Source organism: Falco punctatus (assembly GCF_963210335.1).
Source record: "Falco punctatus genome assembly, chromosome: 1".
In the NCBI taxonomy this organism is placed as follows: Eukaryota; Metazoa; Chordata; class Aves; order Falconiformes; family Falconidae; genus Falco; species Falco punctatus.
In genome coordinates this window covers 95638923-95659770 of record NC_137580.1, presented here as the reverse complement: position 1 = coordinate 95659770, position 20848 = coordinate 95638923, and the positions used below count along the sequence as shown (strand labels likewise).

Here is a 20848-nt window from a genome sequence, read left to right as displayed (position 1 = left end):
AAACACGGGGACAATCATAGGAGATATTAATAAAACAAAGACTTTTCACCTGCTTTATCTGAGCATTAGATTATGAGCGTAATATATATTAACCTAAAACTAGAAAAAATTATCAGCAATGATATGCAATATAAAAATTGCTCACCGTGTTTCCTGAAGTCATTAGAAGATAATTTAGAAATTTGGCATGGAGGCAGGAATTGACCCTGTGTGCTCTCAGTGTCGATGTGGCTCTTACATACAGCACAAATTGCACAGTGACAGAAATGATTTGCCATAAGAACCATGGTTTTTCAGGTATAACTCACAGATAAATTCCCAAATATTTTAGATCTCTTGAATCAAAGTTTCCACCTGTGATGCCAGAAGTCATCAACTGTATTAAAAAAAGAGCAGGTGACCATGTTCTTGACCACATCACAGGCTCAGTACAATGACTCCAAAGGGAGTTTGTCCAAACACAAAAAAAAACCCACAGAAAAATAAGACCCATGATGTATGGTGTCTGGATTGCTGAACCAGCTGTGAGAAACGGCATACTTTTACATAAAAGTTAATCTCAAAGTTAATTATGATTGTTATTTCTGCTCCATTGTTTTATAAATCTAATTTTATTTATAAATATCCTCCCACTTCGCTGGCTATGTACACAGGAATCTCCACCCCCCTAATACTTCAAGGGACATCAATCTCGAGGAAATGCAACTCCCACACTTTGACTGTTATTCAGGAAAAACAATGTTGTTATGCAACACTATGCTGTTCCAAAACATCTCAAAGTCAGACCCTCAACTTTAGCAGTTTCAGAGACAGAAATGGAATTTTATCAGCTCTGGAACAAATTCACAGAAAACTGCAAACAGGGTCCAGATAATTACAAGGTTTATGCACAAGACTCCTCTGCAGAAAAAAAGAGATACTCCATACCTATAAATGTGCACATGCAGGTATTTAGGAAATCCATAAAATTCAGGACTTCCAAATACCCTCATATCTTTTCCTAATTTAACTGCAGATTGACCAACAGAAATGCTACCAAATAACACTTCCCACTCCACTTCCCTAACATTTTCTGCCAAAGAAGTTTGGGGCTTCCCCCCCTGACCCAGACTTAGAAATGGTCATAAATCAAGCAACATTGCCAAGTTTTGTTTGTGAAGGAAGGTTATCAGAGATAACCCCTCTCTCACAGATAACCCCAAGTGAGCAGAAATGAGGCATAAGTTCCTCTCCCTTGTTTTTTCTTAACTACAACTTTTCCAGACTTGATATTCCTATTGACCATTAAACTCAAGAGTAATTTCCAAAAATTCATCTTTCAGAATGCCGCAGCTGGGCTGACTTAAAAGATTAACTCCTGCCACAACACAGGTAAATAAAACCAGTAAATTCTAGATAGCGAGAATGCAGTTAAAAGTCTCTGTGAAGGACTGCAGCAGCTAACACATCCGAAACTCAGCCAGCTCCACAGCAACGACTTCACAGAGTGCAGTATCACTATTCAGTAACAATTTCAGATAAACGATAAATAACACATCCATCTTCAGTAAAAGCAGATTTCAAAGAAACAAACAGTATAATGTCCTACTCAAAATGTAGCTTATCTTAGAGTTAAAAAAACTTATTTTGCAAAAAATTGCTAGGAAACATTTGATGATGACAGTCACCACTTCTCTGGTTTATGTCTTATCAAAACGGCAGTTTGCAAAGCTTCGTGTTCAGTCTCTCTTAGCAACCTTTCCTCAAAGCACTGACCTGGCCTGACACTGATAAAGACTGTGGGGAGAGCACAGGCAAAAGGTGATATGGTTCCAATCATACCTTTTACAAACAGACGCTCTACAACAGATTTAAAAAAAAAAAAAAAAAAAAAAAGGAACTCAATCAATAGAGCTGCCACTTTCCAGGATCACAAAAGTGTATGTAGGACACCTGTTAAAGTCAAAAGCATTCCCTCTCTTTCAAATGGCCAATTATCCAGCATGAGATCAGAGTCCAGTCAGCACAACTACTAATTAGGGTTCTCCCAGCCTTTTTAATTTACAAATCGCTTCTCCATGCCTTTTCCCAGATTCTGAGAGTTATCACAAATGTCTACAAACACAACTGGACAAGTATTTCAAAGCAATTCTGTTCTGTATAAAGTTAATCCAATGCATTCAAAATAACTTACCCACTAATAGCTTCACATCTCTGACGGTGAAATCCGGGTCAGGCATTCTGTAATTAGCAAAGAAAGCAATGTTAAATACCATCAAGATAAGTATGGGTACACTTTCGTTAACATAATAAAAGAGAAATAAATGTATAGTGCTCTTTGTCTGTAATGCAGTAGGTGGACTCAAGCAAGGCCCCTCTGAAGTGTGGACAGTGCAAGTTTTAATGACATACATAACATCTTGGCATTGGCAAGTGTACAAAAGTTTCTCTACTTGTAATGGAAAAGGAGAAGAGGTGTCTTTTCAAGCACTCTGCAGCACTGGAGTGGCAGGGAAAGGAGGGGGTTGGGGACAATTTCAATAAAATCCTAAACCTTTACAGCTTGTTCCTGCCAAGCAACTCACAGTGGTTTGCAACTGGTGGTACCTCGCATATATTCCCCAAGGTGAACATTATCACATTTGCCAGTGGATACAAACCGAGGCACAGAGCAGAAAACCAACTCATTCCAAGTCCCATCTTTCAAGCACACACTGCTTGAAAATAAAATACAAAAAATAATGAATTAAAGCCTCTTTATTTTAATGACTGTTCCAAGCCTTCTTGTCTGGCAGAAGACAACCTGGCTGTATTTGGTGGGTAGGGAAATTGTTTGATTTAATTTGAGCTAATTCAGAGCTAAATTAAATGGTAGCATAATTGGTTCACCAATGTTGATGCATTTATACGATCACTTCTAACATAGGCAATGTTTTAGGTTCAATGTAAGTAAACAATACCCTTAGTACGTCTAGTGAGTTGTACATGTCAGGTAGAGAGTAAAATTCTGCAACGCATAGACTGGACAGAAAAAGAAAACAAAAACAGTAGTGGGGTTTTAAAGCTGATTTGCTTCATCTTAATGACAGTATTTCACACTTCACATAGCAGAAAAACTAAGGAATTGTAATGAGAAACAGCCCTGTGGGACCTGCTAGGTAGGCGCTGTGTCCCTCCTGTACTGCCCTGGGTTGAAGATAAACAACTTGCTTCTGGTCATAAAGGACTTTTGACATAATTCAGTTAGAAATCAGAACAATCCAGCCCATAGGCAAGCTTTTAGAGCAATAGGTTTTACTATTAAGAAAACACTGAGAGGTAAACTAAAGGTAAAGTTATGCATCTACTATCATGCATATATCTTGAGAACTATTTCCAAAATTCTGTTTGCCCCCTTTCTTTTACCCTTATCACCGTCCTCTGGTGGGATGTGGAGGCTGGACAATATCTTTTGTTAGTTCTCCGCCAACCCTCAGATCTTTGCGTTTAGCCGCGAGGGCCCCACAGCTTTGGAATTCACTCCCTCGCAGAATGAAACTGCCTGAATCTACTGACCTTCAGGGTTCATTCAGAGCTCATCTTTTTTTCCAAACACTAGAAAATCAGAAGTAGGAGAAGGATGAACTATTTGTGGGCAACAAGAACATGCAAGGCTTATCTTCTAACGACACAGCTTGCCTGGATTTTATGTCAGACATGTAGAACTTTTTCACATTTGTATAAATCCGAATAAAAATCAACAGCCAAGATGGAGAACAACCCTAACCCAGATGCATACATGCAAATCCTGTCTTTCCAAAAGCTCCAGCAGCAGCCGACAATAAATATTTCTCAAACTGGAAGAATAAAGTCCTAGTCCTCCCTAACGATACAATTGCATGTTCAGCTCTTTGGAGAGCACACCTAGCACATCCTTGGGTGTTTTCTGTGCAATCTCAGGATGTGCAACACATTAGAGAAAGAGTACACCAAGGGAAGAACTCCAGGCTTGAACACAGCAGGTTTCCAGTTCAAGAACCCATTTTGTAGTTGGGTTGCCTTGGGAGGACCAGCTTTAATTCAAACCCATTCTACTGGCTGTTGAGACCATAAATGACAGTACTTCTCCATCTCCAGCACCACCCAGCAGAACTGCCACACTCACTGGTTTGCTACAGCACTAAGATGGCCAAAAAAAGAATTGTTTTCTTGAATGTCACCAACCTTATACTAATCAGTAAGTGTTAGTTCATCTGTTTTCCTGCATATAAATCCAGAATACCAACAATGCAAGAGCTGAGCAGAGAGGTTTGGTTTTAATCCCGCTGCTATGCAATTTTCAGGCAAATGCATTTTGCATAAAACCACTATGAATGCTTCCAAAGTTTTTGTATATCCTAAAAAAATGAGTGACGAATATATAGTGGGGTGACTTAACACCAAAATATAACTGACTGCATTTGAGATTTTCAGCATTCTGTTATATACGAATCATGTTGCCTCAAAAAGAAAAGAAACTCAAACACCTTAGTGTGCACTGGGTGCAAAGTTGCATTTTAGTAAACATTTAAAGATTTGCTAGAGAAGTCTCCTATTCCAATCCTAACGGGGACGAGCTCTGGCTAGCGTACATATCTGACTAACCACAACACAATGCAAGATGACCGCTGTCCAGATAAAAGAGACAAGATCTCTCCAAACAGCATTCTCTCCCAAGTTACAATCCTGGAAACAGACAAAAAGCCCTCTGAGAAAAACAGCTCCTCTTCTGCTAAGAGATCAGAGGTGGACATCCCTGCTTCTAGCCATACAACTAACAGCTCACAATGGTCAGAAATACACAGGAAAGCCATTCTGGAAGTTTCGTTACAATAATTTTCCCTCATTCATCTCATTCCTTGCCATTTCGGAGTACCTCCAAGCACAGTAACCAAACTGTTCAGCTATGCTTCATGCATCTGCCAGGCACAGACATGCAAGCTGACTGCTTAACAGCAAACAGAAGTGGAAGCACATATCATCCGTTATTCAAAACGTCAGAAGTCTAAAAATCATCTTATATTTTATAGACCGCTGTATCGCAAAAGTCACCCTACCTATGGATCACCTAATCTACCATATCATGATACACCCAGCCTCCTCTGAATGAGAGACCGCAGCGCTAGAAAGACCCAGTAAAGCGTAATTTCCTCCAGGGCCTGAAGTGGAACGTAAGGTTCCTGAGTCTCATCAGTAAGTGACTCGGATCCAAAGGCAAACTGTCTAGTCTTGCTCTAGTGATGGAAGACGGCAGGCTCTGACACTCATTAATTCAAGCAGCAAATGTCAGGATAGTAAGACTAAAGGTTCTCAACATTTTGGATCACTTAGGCAGGTGTCAATACTACTTTGATCTTGCTGGAATACAATGCACGCAGCATTTATGTATCTACATATCCACAAAACTCATATTGCACGCCAACTACTTCTGACAGATACACATAAGAAGCAGAAATGTAAATAAAATTAAATCATGTTATCCTGCAGAGTGCCAAATAGGAAAGTTTGTTCATGCATTTCACTTCTGTCATTTAAAATACCCATAAATTACATTTCCAGCCTTCTCTCACTCTAGTGACATTTATGCCCAAGTGTGCACAATTCCTTTACAACATCATTTCAAACTAATAAGTCATGCTCATTTAAATAAAAAATATTAGAATGTTGAATCTTCTACAAGAGATTCCCGATTGACAAATTCTAGTATTTCAATCCCCCAGACCAGTTAGTATTCAATGATTCAGCAGAAAACGGAAATATAAAAACAATTCATCCAACCATCTCTGAAATGGAGAATTCAGCTGATTCCATACAGGAACTATCCAATGCTCATGTTAACAGATAAAATTTGCTTACTTTTGTCAGCACAGCAATTCATCAAAAATATCCTCAACAGAAAAAGCTTCAGTATTTTTACTCTCTTCTCTGACAATGAATTCCAGCTAGAGGAAGAAGCTGCACATGATGTGTGGATGGCTCATGAAAAGGAGAAAGGGCAACAGCCCTAGAAAGGAGCAAAGATGTCAGAATAGTATTAAAATGATACCAGCAGTCAGCTGGAAACTGAAAAGCTGGCTAGTCAAGCCTGGCTCCTGAGACTATTGTAAGCTCATCACAGCAAACTGAAACACATATCCCTCCTTCACTCCCCAAAGCATTAGTGAGTGACAGACAGTTGGGTAAGTGACTCCAAAACTCTTGCTGTGGATTAGTATTTACTCCTCTTCCACCTCTTCACAATCCAGTTCAGCATTCAAAAGATGCATTATCCAAATTGCCACTGCTGCAGAACTCTAATGAAAATGAAGGTACGCAGCATGCAGTCCTGCTACTTCTTCACTTCCAATGCATGTTCCAAACCTGCTATTTCTTTAACTGCTTTGTTAACGCTTACAAAGAAAAGTACCTGATTTTCAATGGTCTTCTTTGAGGCGTGGTCATCACATGGATTTGTGCTGTGTGCATACATGTAAGCGTGTGAGGCCAGGTCCTGGTTTTTGCCTCAGCAAAACCCAGCAGTACCTCTATAACCTGGCCTGCTGCACACGTGGCCTGCAACCATAGAAGGGGCTGGTACACAGCCAAAGCCCCCCCTTCTTCCAGGTCTTAAGAAACATCATTACTGGTGGCTTCCAGGAAGGAAGAGGAATAGAAAGGCTGACTGCAAGTGCATCTAAAAATAACACAACTTGAAGAAAATCAAAGCAACACAGGACACAAAAAAACCAGATTACTCTTTGCACGATCCCATTAGCTTGAGGAGTCTCTGAACCCTTGGATCAAGAAAGACCAAAGACCACTCTCCAAAGGCAACATCACAGCAGGAGGCTTCAGTGAAAGCACACAGCTAACCGAAAGTGGAGGAGAGTGACAGGTGGCAGCTCTCCAGATTTTGGGCACAGGGACAATAGGGAAGCCAATAATGATGTGTGAGCTGAGATTTGAGTGTTGAAATGCCTAAGGTGAAATTGCTCATTACAGAATCCTGAATAATGAGCAATCAAGAAGAAACAGATACTACATCTTGTGGTTACAGACACCAAGAAACAAGGTATGTTTGTGAAGGGTCTTGTGCAACATCTACACGCCTCAGGCAGCTCGAGTTCTGGAGGCACCACTGTCTGGTACAGGCAGCCCCAGGAAACACTGGTCCCACGCTGGGGTACTTGCTATCCACCTCCAATAATGCTCTGCCACCTGCAGCTGAGGATCTGAAGCCCAGTAATGTTTGTGTCTGCAAGATAAACTCTCCCTTCCGCACTTCTCCGCTGACAGAGCAGAAACTGAACAGGTACCATTGGCACAGCAGGAGCTGAAACATCTCCCTAGTTTTCTTGTGCTGGAATTTGTGAACTTCCTCATACACAGGAGGAAGATCTGGCTCCTAGGAAGGTGCAGTAGTATCTCTGGCTCCTAAACACTCCTCAGTTTCACAGAAGAGCTGATGGTTTCTTCCAGAAGAAATTATTGAAGCTTTTATCACTTGCCCTTTAGAAGCAGCAGTTTAAAACCAATGCATATGGAGAGAGCAGTTATCTCAGATGATTTTCCACAGGAGATACGGCCTTCAGTTGACTCCTCCAAGAGAAGCATCTCCTGAAGAAATAAACTGAACAAAAAAGTAGCAACAACCTTCAGCTAAAAAAAACCCCTTCCTACCAAGGTGGGCAGAGAAGCCAAAAGGAGGGTCAGGAAAATAGAGACTCTAATACAGCAGGGAAAACCATTTCAGGAGGGAAAGCTGCTGTATTTGGAAGCTGAGAGAAAGCAAGGAACTGGGATGCCAAGTTGGGTGAGTAGAGTGGCGAGCACAACCCTTAAGGAAGCAGGAATTTCCTGTAAATAATAAAGCTCCTGCTGAAGCAAAAATTATTTAGTTTCAGGTGACGGTTACATATCCACATACATTGTAAACGTACATTCAGAGAAGCACTCAACAGAGACGCCACTGGCTCTCTAGGACCTAGGCTGGCCAACAGTGTCGTAAGTGAACACAGAAAAAATGGCACTTTAAGGAAACTCAGCTGAGAAGATAAACAAGAACATGATTAATCAGGAAAGATGATACTATAGTCATCATAAGCTAAGATTAAGGAGGTGGCTTCTGCAGGTTAAGCATAATTAAGCTATGAACAGGGAAGACTTCTCTCTGCTTCTCAGATTTTCATATGAAGGTTATACTGAAGGTTGTACGTACATTTCAGAAACATCAAAACAGATGCTTTTGGATCCCCTCTTCTACACAAACCTTAAGGATCAATGCGTTCCACCTGACCACACCTTCTCTCGGATAATACAGCAGAAAAATTAGGTTATTTTTCTACAACACCAAATAGGAGCATAGAACTGTTTAGGAACTGTAAAAAGCGAACGGCCTTTCCCACTTAATAGGTAGATTTTCTGTCTATCTTCTAAAACACTACAGAATAAATGCACATTTTCATCAGACAGTTAGGATACAATCAAGGAAAGGCTTTGCATAAACAAATAAAGTGGCATTGGTTTTTTTTACAAGACACTAGACTAGCAGAGAAATACAGGGCTTAATAACCAACTACAAAAATATCCCAGTACAACATAATGGTACAACAAAATAAACATTACTGTAATTACTACTGAGTACCTATTAAGCACTTCTTGTTCAGAGTTCAACATTATAAAACTATTTTACTACATCATGAGAAGCATCACAGCAGCTCCTGTTCACTCTCATAGTAAAAGGACCTATGCCTCTCAAATACCCCAAGCACTGCTTCTCTTTCTGTCCTTAAGTTATAGCAGGGTGGCTTGATTCTTTTTAATTAAATAATTGGGATTCCTCAGTTCCCTCAACTTTGAGGTGTTCCAGCTGAAACTGAGCAAAGTAATTACACTTTCAGAAAATTAGTTTTCCGTCTTTCAGATATTATCAGTTACCCAGTCCTAATTTCCAAAAGTACCAAGGAACATTTATCTAAACTATGGATTATGTGACTGATAAAGTATATAATTTTAATGTTTATCTCTTAGACACTGTTACTTTTGCAGATATACTTGCAGGATTTTCTTATTAAAATACCAATCCTTTATGACTGGACATTAACAAAATGCAACCTCAAAAAGACTCTAATAATACCACATTTTAACTAGACATTATTAAATATTTACAAAGCTGTAACATTCTGAAGAGATACAGTTCTAATGGAAAGTGACAGGCACCATTAAAGATTCTACCTGTAATACAGAGAACAATTGAGAAGTCAGAAATTGAAAGGAAGCTGTTCTGTCATTACAGCATGGATTGGATGCAAGAACCTTTGAATTTTATTCCTAACTTTCATCACTGACTTATTTTTCATTGTGTAGTACCATGCTGTATGCACTTAACTTTTACAGACTTCATTATCTGCTTATTTATAAGTGGAAAATAATCATTCCTCTTCTCAAGGGTGCTGACAGTCTTCCTAATTGCAATACATTTTGACATCCTCAAAAGAAATATCACATACAAGTGGAAAGCATAATGGTTATTTTATAAAAGCATTTATTAATCATCAAGATTTGGTTGTAACTTACTTAATTCCCAGTCCATCCTTATTTCTGAAGATAAGGGGAACTCTGAGAGCTTCTCTTTGCACATACTCAAAAGTAAAATCTGTTGGAATAATGAATAAAAAAAAATCCAAAGTCATTTACAATGGCATTAGCACCTCACATTACATTTTCCCAAAACACCCACCATTCCCCTTTTCTCACTAAAGAACTCCACTATCACTTAAAGAAAAATATAAAGAGAATGCATATTTTAGGTCCAAACCGGAAACCAAATGACAGACAATGCTCTCCCAGCTGCTCTCTATTTTTCCTGTTCAGTGATGCACATAAAATAGAATCCAGTCAGAGTTTGTCAATTAAGGTCTGAGTTGAAACAGCCAGGCTATAATGAAATACCAAATGAACAGTTAAGACATAATCCTAACTAAATTACTGCAAATCAGCCTAGTACTCCTGGGGCAAACGTAGTTTAAACTCTATGTTTAAGTTTATATACTTCAAGCTATACATTTCTACTTCGGAAAAAACATGTTTTCTTGTGAGCATTACCTGCATATAGCTGAAAGCCCTGATTTTGTGAATAAATAATTTTCTTTTTGTGAGGGTTACTGTTACTTCCAACAAAGTATTTTTTTATTTTTTAAAAAATTAATCAGAAAGGTAACTGCAGGAGTTGTTTCACAGAAATCTTATACCGCTCTTGCTGCTTAGGAAGATGGTGAAAAAGTAGGTTTTTGTGGGGAGTCACAGTATAACACTCGATCAGCCCAAAAATTAAACATAAATTTGTTATGTTAGCACTGATCAGTATCACCTTGTTGCCTCACCCTGAGGATTACACAGAACTGGACTTTCCTGGGCATTTCTTTATGCAATGGTCTGACACAATAGCAGTGATTTGGGGATTAGAGAGGAAGTTACAAGGCAGCGATTTGGGTGAGCCATGCCTACAAAACCCCACACTCCATTTGAAGCCTTCTGCCAGCAAAAGAAGAGGAATTCCTGCACTGGCCACATACTGTTTCTATAGCTCTGCTATTCCCCCTTTCTTACAGGAAAAAATTACTTTTATGTAGCATCCATATGCTACCTTAAAATGGAAAACATTGCCTCTTCAGCACTACAACACACACTACACGCTGCCAAACACACTATACACATTATATATTAAATTCAGGTGCACACAAGTAGTTTAACTTCTCCAAGACCCAGCCAGCAATGTACAAGCTTCCTGGGAGAGCATGAGAACCTCAGACCCGAGCTTATGTCAGTGATGCTTCATTGCTACAAAACCCCATACTGGACAAGGGCAACAGAGGCGAAGCTCCCGTGCCTGCAGACACATTTCCCTCTGCTTTTACAACTTTTTCTTTGCTGTATTCAGTTAGTAATTACGACAAGTAGAGATATAATATTCCTACTTAGAGTTACCAAATCAGAGCACTGTAATTATCCATTTACAAAAACATTTAAATGACAGAAACTTTATCGCTACTAGTCTCAAAATAAGGGTAATGAATACTTCAATTAACTAAGGTTACCAAGTAAGTATTTCTGTACCAGAGAAAACTTTGTTTCTCATAGGCATTCCCATGAAAACTATTGGCTTTGGGTAAACAGAGAAATAAACCACAGGTATTTTTTAAGGACACTCATCCAAGACAGAAAGTCAACAGACATCAAGAATAGTACCGGTGGAAGGAGCAGAGGCAGCTACATAGCCTAAGAGACTAGAGAACAAGTAGCTATGACAAACTGCATTCGAGCCAGAAATCACACCACTGCCTTGCACACCTCGAGGAAAACCAGCCCACATTCAGGGGAGTGTGGTGTGTGTGTGTGTGTGATCAAAGAAGAGTAATCATTAAAAACAAAAACAAGGACATGGGAAACAATTATAAATAAATATATCACAACCTATTTCAAGTATTCATATAAACTGACTCTTTTATTCTTACTAACAACTGTCACTGTTTCGCCTAGATTCAATTCAACTCTTGGATTTACAGAAAAGATAAATCAATAGTAAAAATAAAAACAGAGCAAATAGGAAGGCAGATCCTTTCTTCATAATGCCCTAACAAAGCATTTAAATCCCTTGTGGGGCTGAACAAAGCAGACACAGACCACAACAAAATAACAAAAGACACTCATTTATTTTCAAGTTCCCTAGAAAAGAGAAAGCTTCCCAAAGATTTTAGAGCTGCTGAGCTCGGAAAGCTGTGGATTGTACTATAGTTAGCATGTAGCAATGGCAACCACTGGAGTATTTGGAAGATGAGGGTAGAATGCAATAATTTTCTGGAAATTTAATTAACATTTTCCAGCTAAAAAATAGGTGTTTGTGTTTTGTTTGGAGGAAGAGGGGTCAGGGTTGAGCTTATCTCCTAAACAAATACCTTCCTAAATAAGATAGGTATTTAATTTCTCCACCACATTAACTTTTCTAAAAGGAGCTTAAAATGCTCATGCAAAACTAAGCCTAGGGGAAAAAAGGAAATTTTCTAAACTAGATTAGTGGCTCCACCGCTGTAGCCATTTCAGGAGGATTACAGGCAAAACTCCTCTTTGCTGAGAAAGCCGGCTTAGAGGGTCCTCCGTGAGGCCGAGTTTTGGTGATAGCCATCTGGGATTCGGGATCCATTTCACCAACGCTGCAGCAAATAAAGGTGACTGGCAAATACACACACAGCCCGCTAGATTCAAAGGTGACTGGCAAACACACACACAGCCCGCTGGATTCCTGGGCAAACCTTTCCCATTTTCCTTCCTGCCAGGCAGCCGTGCTGCAGAGCTGAGCTGGTCGCCTGCCACTCCATAACTTGTCACCTAAGCAAACCAAGTCACTTCGGGGAGGGGAGCGGTGTAATTTAATAGATGATAAAGCCACAAAGTAGTTGTTGACTTTAAAGTCTCCAAGCCTGACCAACAGGCTCATCAATTGCATACTCTTGCAAAAGGAGTCCTGGATTCACTAGGAGGCGGGGAAAGCAGGGGTTTCTGCCGCGTACACACACAGACCCGTGCCAGGACCAAACTCCCGCACATCCCCGTGCTGCGCTTGGGGTCCCGGTACCGGTGCAATGTTGGCAGTGGGGGAAGGGGGGGGCGCAAGGCGCTGCCATCCATCACCCCGCCGCTCTCCGGCTGCGGGGGGGCCGGGGCAGCCCCCCCGCAGCGGTGCGAGCTGCGGGGCCCCGGGGGCAGCAGCCGCCCCCCCACCCCGCGCTGGGCCTGGCGGCGTCACCGGATCCCCGGGCAGGGGGCGCGGGCGCGAAATACGAACCGGCGCGGAGCTACACGTGGAGGCGGCGGAGCCGCCCCCCCCCGCAATTACCTTTGCCGTCCATGGCATGCACGAAATCCCCGTGATACATTTTACTCTTTAATTTCTCTTCCAGATTGAAACTCCTGATGCTGACAATTTCCTCCACGTCCGAGACGTCCTCGTGCTCATCGTATCGCCTTCTGCCGATAGATCGCTAGAAAACAAACAAACCAACCAACAAAACAAAGCCACATTGTGCGGGGGGGAAAAATAATGGGGGTCGGTGGGGAGGGAAACGTGGGGATGGTGCAGAAGGATTTGATAAACAGATTCTGGGGGAAATCATGAAGACGGCAAAGCAGAAAGTGAGCAAAACCTGGACCCGACGGAGCCCCAACACAGCTGCATGCCCAACCTTTTCCATCCCACGGAACCGGGCAGGAATAACAGGTGTTTGGCTGCATAAAAACTAAAACTTGGGCTGCTGTGCAGGAGCTGCCGTGCGGGCGAGCAGGAGACGGGCGCAACTCGCCGAAAATTCACCCATGCGTTTTGCAACACCGGCAGCCAACGCTCGTTAGCAACGGGATCATTTTTATTATTATTATTAATTTTTGCGCGTGAATACAAGATAATTTCTCGGAGAAGAGAAGGGGGGTGTTGTGAGCGTGAATCATTTAATCCGATGCACAGCATCCAGGTTTCGGTATTTACATAATCCGAGTGTTTCCATAGTCACACCGGAAGCCGCGGTTTAAAAACCGGCTCTGGCCGTATGTACCGCGGTGGGGAGGGATGTGCGGCCCCCACCGCCGAAAGCCGGGGGGGGGGGGGAAAGGTTCGGGGTCCGCGGGCGAGGGGCAGCGACGAGCTCAATGTAAGGCGGAGGGGGGGGGTAGGCCCGGCGGGGGCCGGTGCCGCTCCCCCGGGGAAGTTGCCGTGGGGCCCCGCGGCGGCCGCGCACAAAGGTAGGTGCCCGGTGGAGCGGGGTTTGGGGGGGGTGCCCAGTTCACCGGGTGCCGCCGGTGGTTCTACCCCTCTCCCGGCAAACCAGCCCCGGCAGCCAGCCCCGGGCACACGCGCGGCGCAGCAGCACAAACCCTCACCCACAGGAAAAAAAAAAAATTATATTCTCGTCCCACCCTCTCCTTCCCCTCGATTAAATTCCACCCCCTTCCCGGTGCCTAAGCTGCTCTCTTGCAAACTTAAGGCGCTCGGCTGCCTGCGTTTTACATGCATTTCTCCCTTTGCAAACAATTAAGCAAAATCAATTACAAGGCACAAATAGGAAAGAGACAGAAGCCAGCTACACACCAATCTTCTTCCAGAGTCTTTCTCTGCCTCCATTTTTTTGGAGAGTTTCATCACTTAATTGTCAACAGTTCCTGTCCTGCATTTTTGGCCCAAATGGGGAGGAGGAAAACCAAAAGCCATCCAGGTCTCTCTAAAGTTTTGCAATTTTGCACCAGCACTTTTTTTTTTTGGGGGGGGGGGGGAGGAGGGGGAGGGAAGGGGGGCGGCGGCGATGCGCTTTGCAAAGTCCTAAGGAACCATTTTCAGGCACTGCGTGCGGAGCGGGGGCGCAGGCGTCGCAGTGCCCGGAACGTAAACAGTGGCGGGGCCTGGGGGGGTGGGGGTGGGGGGGTGTCCGGGGCGGTGGCGCGGTATCGGCGCTGGGCCGGCCGGTGGCCTCGCCGCCGCGGTGGCAGGTCACGAGTGCGCGGCGGGGCGCGGCACGCAGGCGCTGAGCGGCGGCGGGGCAGGGGCGGCCACAAAGGCGCAGCGGCGCCCGGCGTGGGGTCCGGGGGTTGGGCGCCCTGCGTGGGGTGCGGGGTCCGGCTCCCTGCTTTTTGCCGGCGCCCAGCGTGGGGTGCGTGGAGGCAGGGGGCCGGGGGTCCTGCGTGGGGGCCGGGGCCGGCCGAAAAGTTGGTCGGTTCTGCTCAACCCGGGGGGATTGGGGTCAAGCAGTTTGGAGGACTCCTGTGAAGTGGCGAGTTAACGTGGCAAACGCTGTAAGATACTAGTAGGCAGCGTGCACGGCCGGTTACCGGGTGTTGTCTGAAGCAGGCAGTCCCGCAGGCGCGCGGTGCGCCTCTGGCCCACGTGCAGCCAGCCACGCGGCATGGGAGCGGGATGCTCCAACATCTGCCCTAACATCTGTCCCCTGCGAGCAGGTTCCAGGGTCTATCACGTATCACTTGGTGTTAAATAAAATACAATCGCCTTTGTAATAAGCACCTACAACGGGTAAATCGCGCGAAAAAGTAGGTAAAAATCATAGAAAGTAGCTGCGGATATGAAATTTGGGTTTAGCGATAGTGCGGGTGTCTGAGCCTGCCGGAGGGTCTCGCTCCCAGAACACCAATTCATGCCTACTCTGACTTGATGCTGAGCAAATATTGGGACCCTCTGATTGCAATAGCGGGGTCAGAGTGCAGGTTTTGAACAGCCTCCAGGTTGCAGTGTGGCTCCTCTCTCCAGTGACATCCTTTACCTCCTCTCCGCACATCAAAGTACACCTAAACCCAGGGCCAGGGGCCAAAGGCTTTGGCAGCACGCCTCTGCTTTGCTTTCTGCAATTTTTGAGATTGACATTGAGAATAAATGTGTTTCTACCTTTGGTATGGTGCTTGTTCGCTGTTATCTCTCCTGGGCCAGCAAAAACTGGGAGCGCTCTCATCTAACCAGTACAAATCTCAGAAGTAAATTCCAGACTGTCTTTCCCTGGCTTTACTTTTCACATCAGTTAAACAGAGACTGGAAATAGGGCGTTTTTCTTTGCTATTCCTGTCTGCTTCTACCAACAGAAACATACCCGCATAGCATCCAGTTACCTGTTGCATACCTAACTAATCACATTCTAGGTACTAGATGAAATGTATTAAATATTATGGCAAAGATAAAGCAAAGATATGCCAAAGATTAAAATTCAACTCTGCAAGCCTTGCTGGGCATCTCTTCGGAAAGGTCCATATTTTAATGAACCATGACATGTGGATAAAGGCAGAATAGAATTCTAATTTAGGATTTAAGGCAGGAAAGGACAGAGTTCCAATTTAGGATGTAAGGCACTGAGCTTCTCCTTCTGCATTTGCCAGTAACTGTTTGCAGAATCTTGAAAAATCATGTAATCTTTCCCTAACATCTCCCTATTTGCAGATGATTGAACTTAATTATTATATAGAAATGTGGTATAGGCTATATATTGAAGTGTGGATTCCAGATGTGTGTTCTAGCAAGTACATTATTAATGCATAATCCTGAGGAGATGTATGCATATGTTGACCTTTCAGCCAAGATTACTCAATCTTAAAATTAAATGCATGTGTACATCTGTAGGATTGAGGCCAGAGTACTTGTACAAGATAAATGGATGTTACTAGAGAATCATCAGACAAAAACCACATAATCCATCTATTCCACAAAAGTCCACCAAAAAAAGAAAGAACAGAGACATAAAAGAAAATCAACTCATTTTTCTAAACTTTTTTTTTTGGGGGGGGGACATGAGCAATCTGAAACTGTTGGTGTATCAAGCAAACTCACCAAGGACTGTATTAATCACATACACCTGGAAACACCAGAGCACATTATAGAAATATGGAAGTAAATATGTTTCAGAAACATCACAACTTTAACTTATAGACCTCAAAAAATAGAAACAATGTTTTTAACCTTGTTTTAAGACATAAATTATTCCTATTAAGCTATGATTGATTTTACCATCGAAATAATACTGCCTCAATAACAAAAAACCTGTCTCAAACTTGAAAGTGGGGGGAAAAGGGGGGTGGGGGTAGTAGGCTGTGGATGATGAGAATATCCACAGCTGCACTGGACAGGATAAAAACATTTAGAAGCAATATTAAACCTCCATGCTTCAGGACGCACATGAAGTGCTGGCAGATGAGGGTTGGCGCTCATTTACCCTCTAGGCAGGGCACACCACTGGTTTCCAGCAGTGCCCAAAGCTGGGCCCCATCCAGCAGAGCTTGGTATGGCCAGGGCTGCTGCAAGGCTGGCTTTCTTCACAGCCAAAAATACGGGGAAAAAATACTTCAGGTATCCTGTCTGAACTGTATTTAAAAACAAAAAAACACCACCACCACCACCACCACCACCACCAACAACAACAACAACAAAAAAAACCACTTAAACCAAACCCCACACTAAAACTAAAACTTTTTTGATAGATGTTAATGTAACTTAAATTATTTAAGATCTAATCATGCCAATGTGCTGAATCCTGACCCTGTTAGCTTGAAACTAGGAGCTGTCATTTAATTGAACTTGTACTGCAGGGCTCATGCTAAAATAAGAACTAGAGTGCTATGCTTGGGAAGGCTGTATGAGAAAATGGGTTAATTTCACCCCTTCTGAGGTTTCAAACATAGTTATTTCCCATTGGACAGAATGGACTGAAATAATTTAAAAATATCTTTAAAAATATCTTTTATCCTCTAAGATCTGCCACTCTATACATTACCATGGGTTAAGACAGAAGGGTAGATATTTAACCATTTCATAGTTTTATGAAGGAAGTTAAAAATTGTGTAGTTTTTCTAGACATGACAGATCAAAATGTTTCCTCTGCAGAAATTCCATCAACTCAACGTTAAGCTCTACTTGAGATGAGATTTGCAGAGATGCTTGCCTTAACCTCCCTGCTCCTTGGGACTGCTGACAAACCTTTATTGCCTTTTGCAACTTCTGCTTCTGGTGTGTTGGTTGTAATGCAGATCTGCCATCATTTCCATTTTGTGGTAACCTGATTTGGTTTTGGTACAATAACAGGAACAAGTGGAAGCGATGATTTGCATGTGAAGCTGGAAATATGTTTTAGAAAAACTGCTCTGCAGAGGGTAAGCACCTTTGCATGCTCAGTGCTGTATGACATTAATCATACAGTACTCGGTGAACCTATTCTTACTCAGTCCTCCTACAGAAAATAGAGAAGTACATTTTTAGCAGAGAAAGAACTATGAGTATCCTTGTGGCTGCATACAGATTTCTCAGGGTCTTCTGGAAAGAAACTTGGACTTCTGCCACCTGTTCCAACTGTGTTAATGCATAAATGATCCAGAGAATGGGTTGACATTACCTCTAATTAGGGGTAATAACAGCCTGCTGCTGAAAGAGCTGGTTCCCTTTCTCTTGCATCTATATCTCTCATTTCTCCCGCATTAGGTCTAGTGTTCGTGCAGCCACAGGGTAGGTCAGTTCGGTGACCTGATCCAGCAGAAAACTCACCCGTTAAGAAAAAAATACCTATTTTTTTCATTAAATCAATTCCCTGAAGCTCTGTAGCCATTTGATCGGTGGATTCTACAGGATGGAGTGGAGAGGGGGGTGAGATGAAGGAAGAGTGCAGGACTACACCCTTTTGGTGGCCTTCCGCAATTGCACTGATCAGAGGTAACAACAAACTACAGCTTTGAACTCCAGCAGGATTTCAAACTCCCCGAAGCATTTCTGAGAGTTAATTAAGCATGACTGACTCTTTTTGTTTCAGCTAACTAGAGTGGCAGTATAGAGGTGTGTAATAATGAGTAATTAGAGTTGCAAATAAAATCTGTCCTTTTTAGTTTGTACCTCAGAACAGAGCTGTAAAATGGAACATAAAGGGGGGAAAGGGTACATGGCTGCAGTCCTAATGTTTTAGTTGCAGAAGAAGGGTTGACCTTTGATTTGTTTTCCGGTTTAATAAACTGATTTTTTATTTCTGATAGGAAAGGAAATTATGCTTATTTCAAAGCTACAGCAGTGGGGTTTGGAAGCTTAAAATTACACATGGCTTTGGTTTGGAAAAGTGGATGGAATGAGATTTCTTTACTGATTTGGCAGGTCCTTTTCTGTACCGTTTCTTTGAATGAAATATGAACAGTACATCAGTGTGCAATATTGTTAAATCTTTCAAAGCCTTTCCCGATAAAGAGGAATGGGATGATGGACAGAAGAATAGAGAAACAGGAAGTTCAAAGACTCTTATTTTAATACAGTTACTTAGAAAGACACTTGAAGTCCTTCTCAGAGGCATGTATCTTGCAGTTTTGTTCTGTTTTTGTTTTTTAGAGAAATTTGATTTTAGGGAACAGGTCAAGACCTTCGTATTACTTGTGCAGTAGTACTCAGTTACAGTTCAACCACAATTTTGCGTGGTAATGAGAAGAAATAGTGAACAATCAGTCTTGGTTATGTACATGTATGTAAACATTTTTCATCGCTTATGAGCAGCAATGCAAAATATTTTTAAACTTATGATTCCACAGAAACTAAATGCCAGAGACTTGAGTGTTTGCTTGAGACGAGGAGGAAATTTCACATTACTGATTTCTGATTGTTATCATATCTCCCGAATAAAATGTGGTAATGAAATCACAGTACGGTCGTTACTCATTGCTTTGCAATGTGGTGCTCAGACTTAGCCTAAGGCATCAGTGGGAGATACAGAAAATGCTGATTGTGGTGATGAGGTCTCCTGGTGTGTTTCTTTTAAGAATGAAAGCACACTGAAGAAGGAGTGGTATTTTAGTATCATAGAATCATTTCGGTAGGGAAAGACCTTTAAGATCATCGAGTCCAACTGCAAACCTCACTAAACCACCACTAAATGCTTAACTTACGCTGGACTCAAGTGGATCCTACACAGCAGTACTGTCACTCATAAAAGAGAAAGAAGGTGGCAAATACTCCATGGAGTCACTTACACAACAGCAGAGGCTTTTATGGAAAGACTGTAAGTCAAACTTACTCTTCTACAGAGACGCTTTAATGCCCCTATAGATAGAAATCTAACCAAGTTGTTCATAACAACAAATAAACAGAGACGACTCTGTTTATTTCCTGAAAAGGGAATGAGATCAAATCTAAGTGGTGAGAAATGGTGGTTTCAGGGAATGCCTCTGAAGACTTGAAATCGTTAAGATTTTTTTCTTGGATGCTTTAACTAAGTCTTTTTTTAAAAAGAATGCCATGTAAATGGAGAGCGTTAAGCGACCTGTGTTGGTGCAGATGGTCATTACCTTTGCTGTGCATAAGTAAATGAACGACCTTGCAAATCAGAGGAAGGTGTGAAGGGAGGAACAAAGCAAAAACATTAAAGACAATGTGCCCCATTTTTCTGACTTGCAAATAGGGTGGGCAATTTCAATGCAGTAGAAAATCACCAGTGCTTTTGATTTCTAATGGAGCGAGCATTGCAGCGATTCAGCTGGTATGTGACCACCCCCCTGCCTGTAAATAGTACCAAGTATCCTTGTCCAGTATTATTTCTATTGTTAAAACTGCATTTTTCTTACTAGAAATCGACGGCGACAGGTTTATTTCTTACACGTCCCTTAATTCTCCAGACCCACAAGTCTGACGTGGCACAAGCACTGTCTCGTCTCACCTTTTCAGACATCATCTTCGTAACTGTGCCATGTATTTGCTACGGAGTTGTGATCTACGCCTTTTTCCCTCTGTAAAACACAGAAAATTATGGTTTGAAGGGTTTGCATGAGCGTGGTCAATAAAAAAAAATAAAATTTCTACACTGGCGTATGTATGTGTTGAAAGGTTCTGCTTGATCAACTTGAGATCAAGTGCTTGCTGATAAAAAGCGAGTTTAGCAGGAGCTCTAGGCCTACAAAATGGTTCTGAAACCTGGCCTACGTGATCAGCAACTAGGTGCAGCCACTTGAGCGGGAAGCGAGGGTGGGTGCTCAGACCAGCAAAATTTATTCTTATATCCACAGGATCTTAAGCTGCAGGTGAAGTGTTTTAAGCTGTCCAGGAGGGGAGGCTGAAGGAGGGAGAGGCGGTGAGGGAGCTAGGACCCCCATCCCCTTGTGTCCCGCCGCCGGACGGAGGCGCACGAACTGCCTGAGGGACGACACGTTCCTGTCAGCGCCGCTCCAGCCCCTCCCTCGGCGCCTCACCCGCCCCGCCGCCCCGGCTCCGGCTGGGCCTTGCCGCTCACCTCAGCGGCAGCGAGGCGGCCGCCCCCCTCCGCGCGCCTCCCGCCTCAGGCTCCCCCGAGGGCTGCCGGGAAGCGGCCGCAGCTGCGCG

General features: G+C 42.8%; 1 protein-coding gene across 9 annotated transcripts in view; it reads right to left on the bottom strand.

The window, feature by feature from the left end:
• KDM2B (lysine demethylase 2B) overlaps nt 1-20799 on the bottom strand; it is a 125943-nt gene extending 105144 nt beyond the window's left edge. For 4 of the 9 annotated variants that reach the window (XM_080369805.1, XM_080369813.1, XM_080369807.1 and 1 more), the window contains exons 1-4: nt 14114-14275; nt 12869-13013; nt 9553-9631; nt 2174-2220 (exon numbers count right to left, since the gene is read on the bottom strand). In XM_080369805.1, the coding sequence (XP_080225931.1) occupies nt 2174-2220; nt 9553-9631; nt 12869-13013; nt 14114-14164 (322 nt within the window). In that variant the 5' untranslated portion in view covers nt 14165-14275. Of the gene's footprint in view, nt 1-2173; nt 2221-9552; nt 9632-12868; nt 13014-13175; nt 14278-20189; nt 20688-20759 lie in introns of those variants that run through there. The other 5 variants (XM_080369810.1, XM_080369811.1, XM_080369814.1 and 2 more) reach the window with 5 other exon arrangements.
• Between the last annotated feature and the right edge of the window lie 49 nt (nt 20800-20848).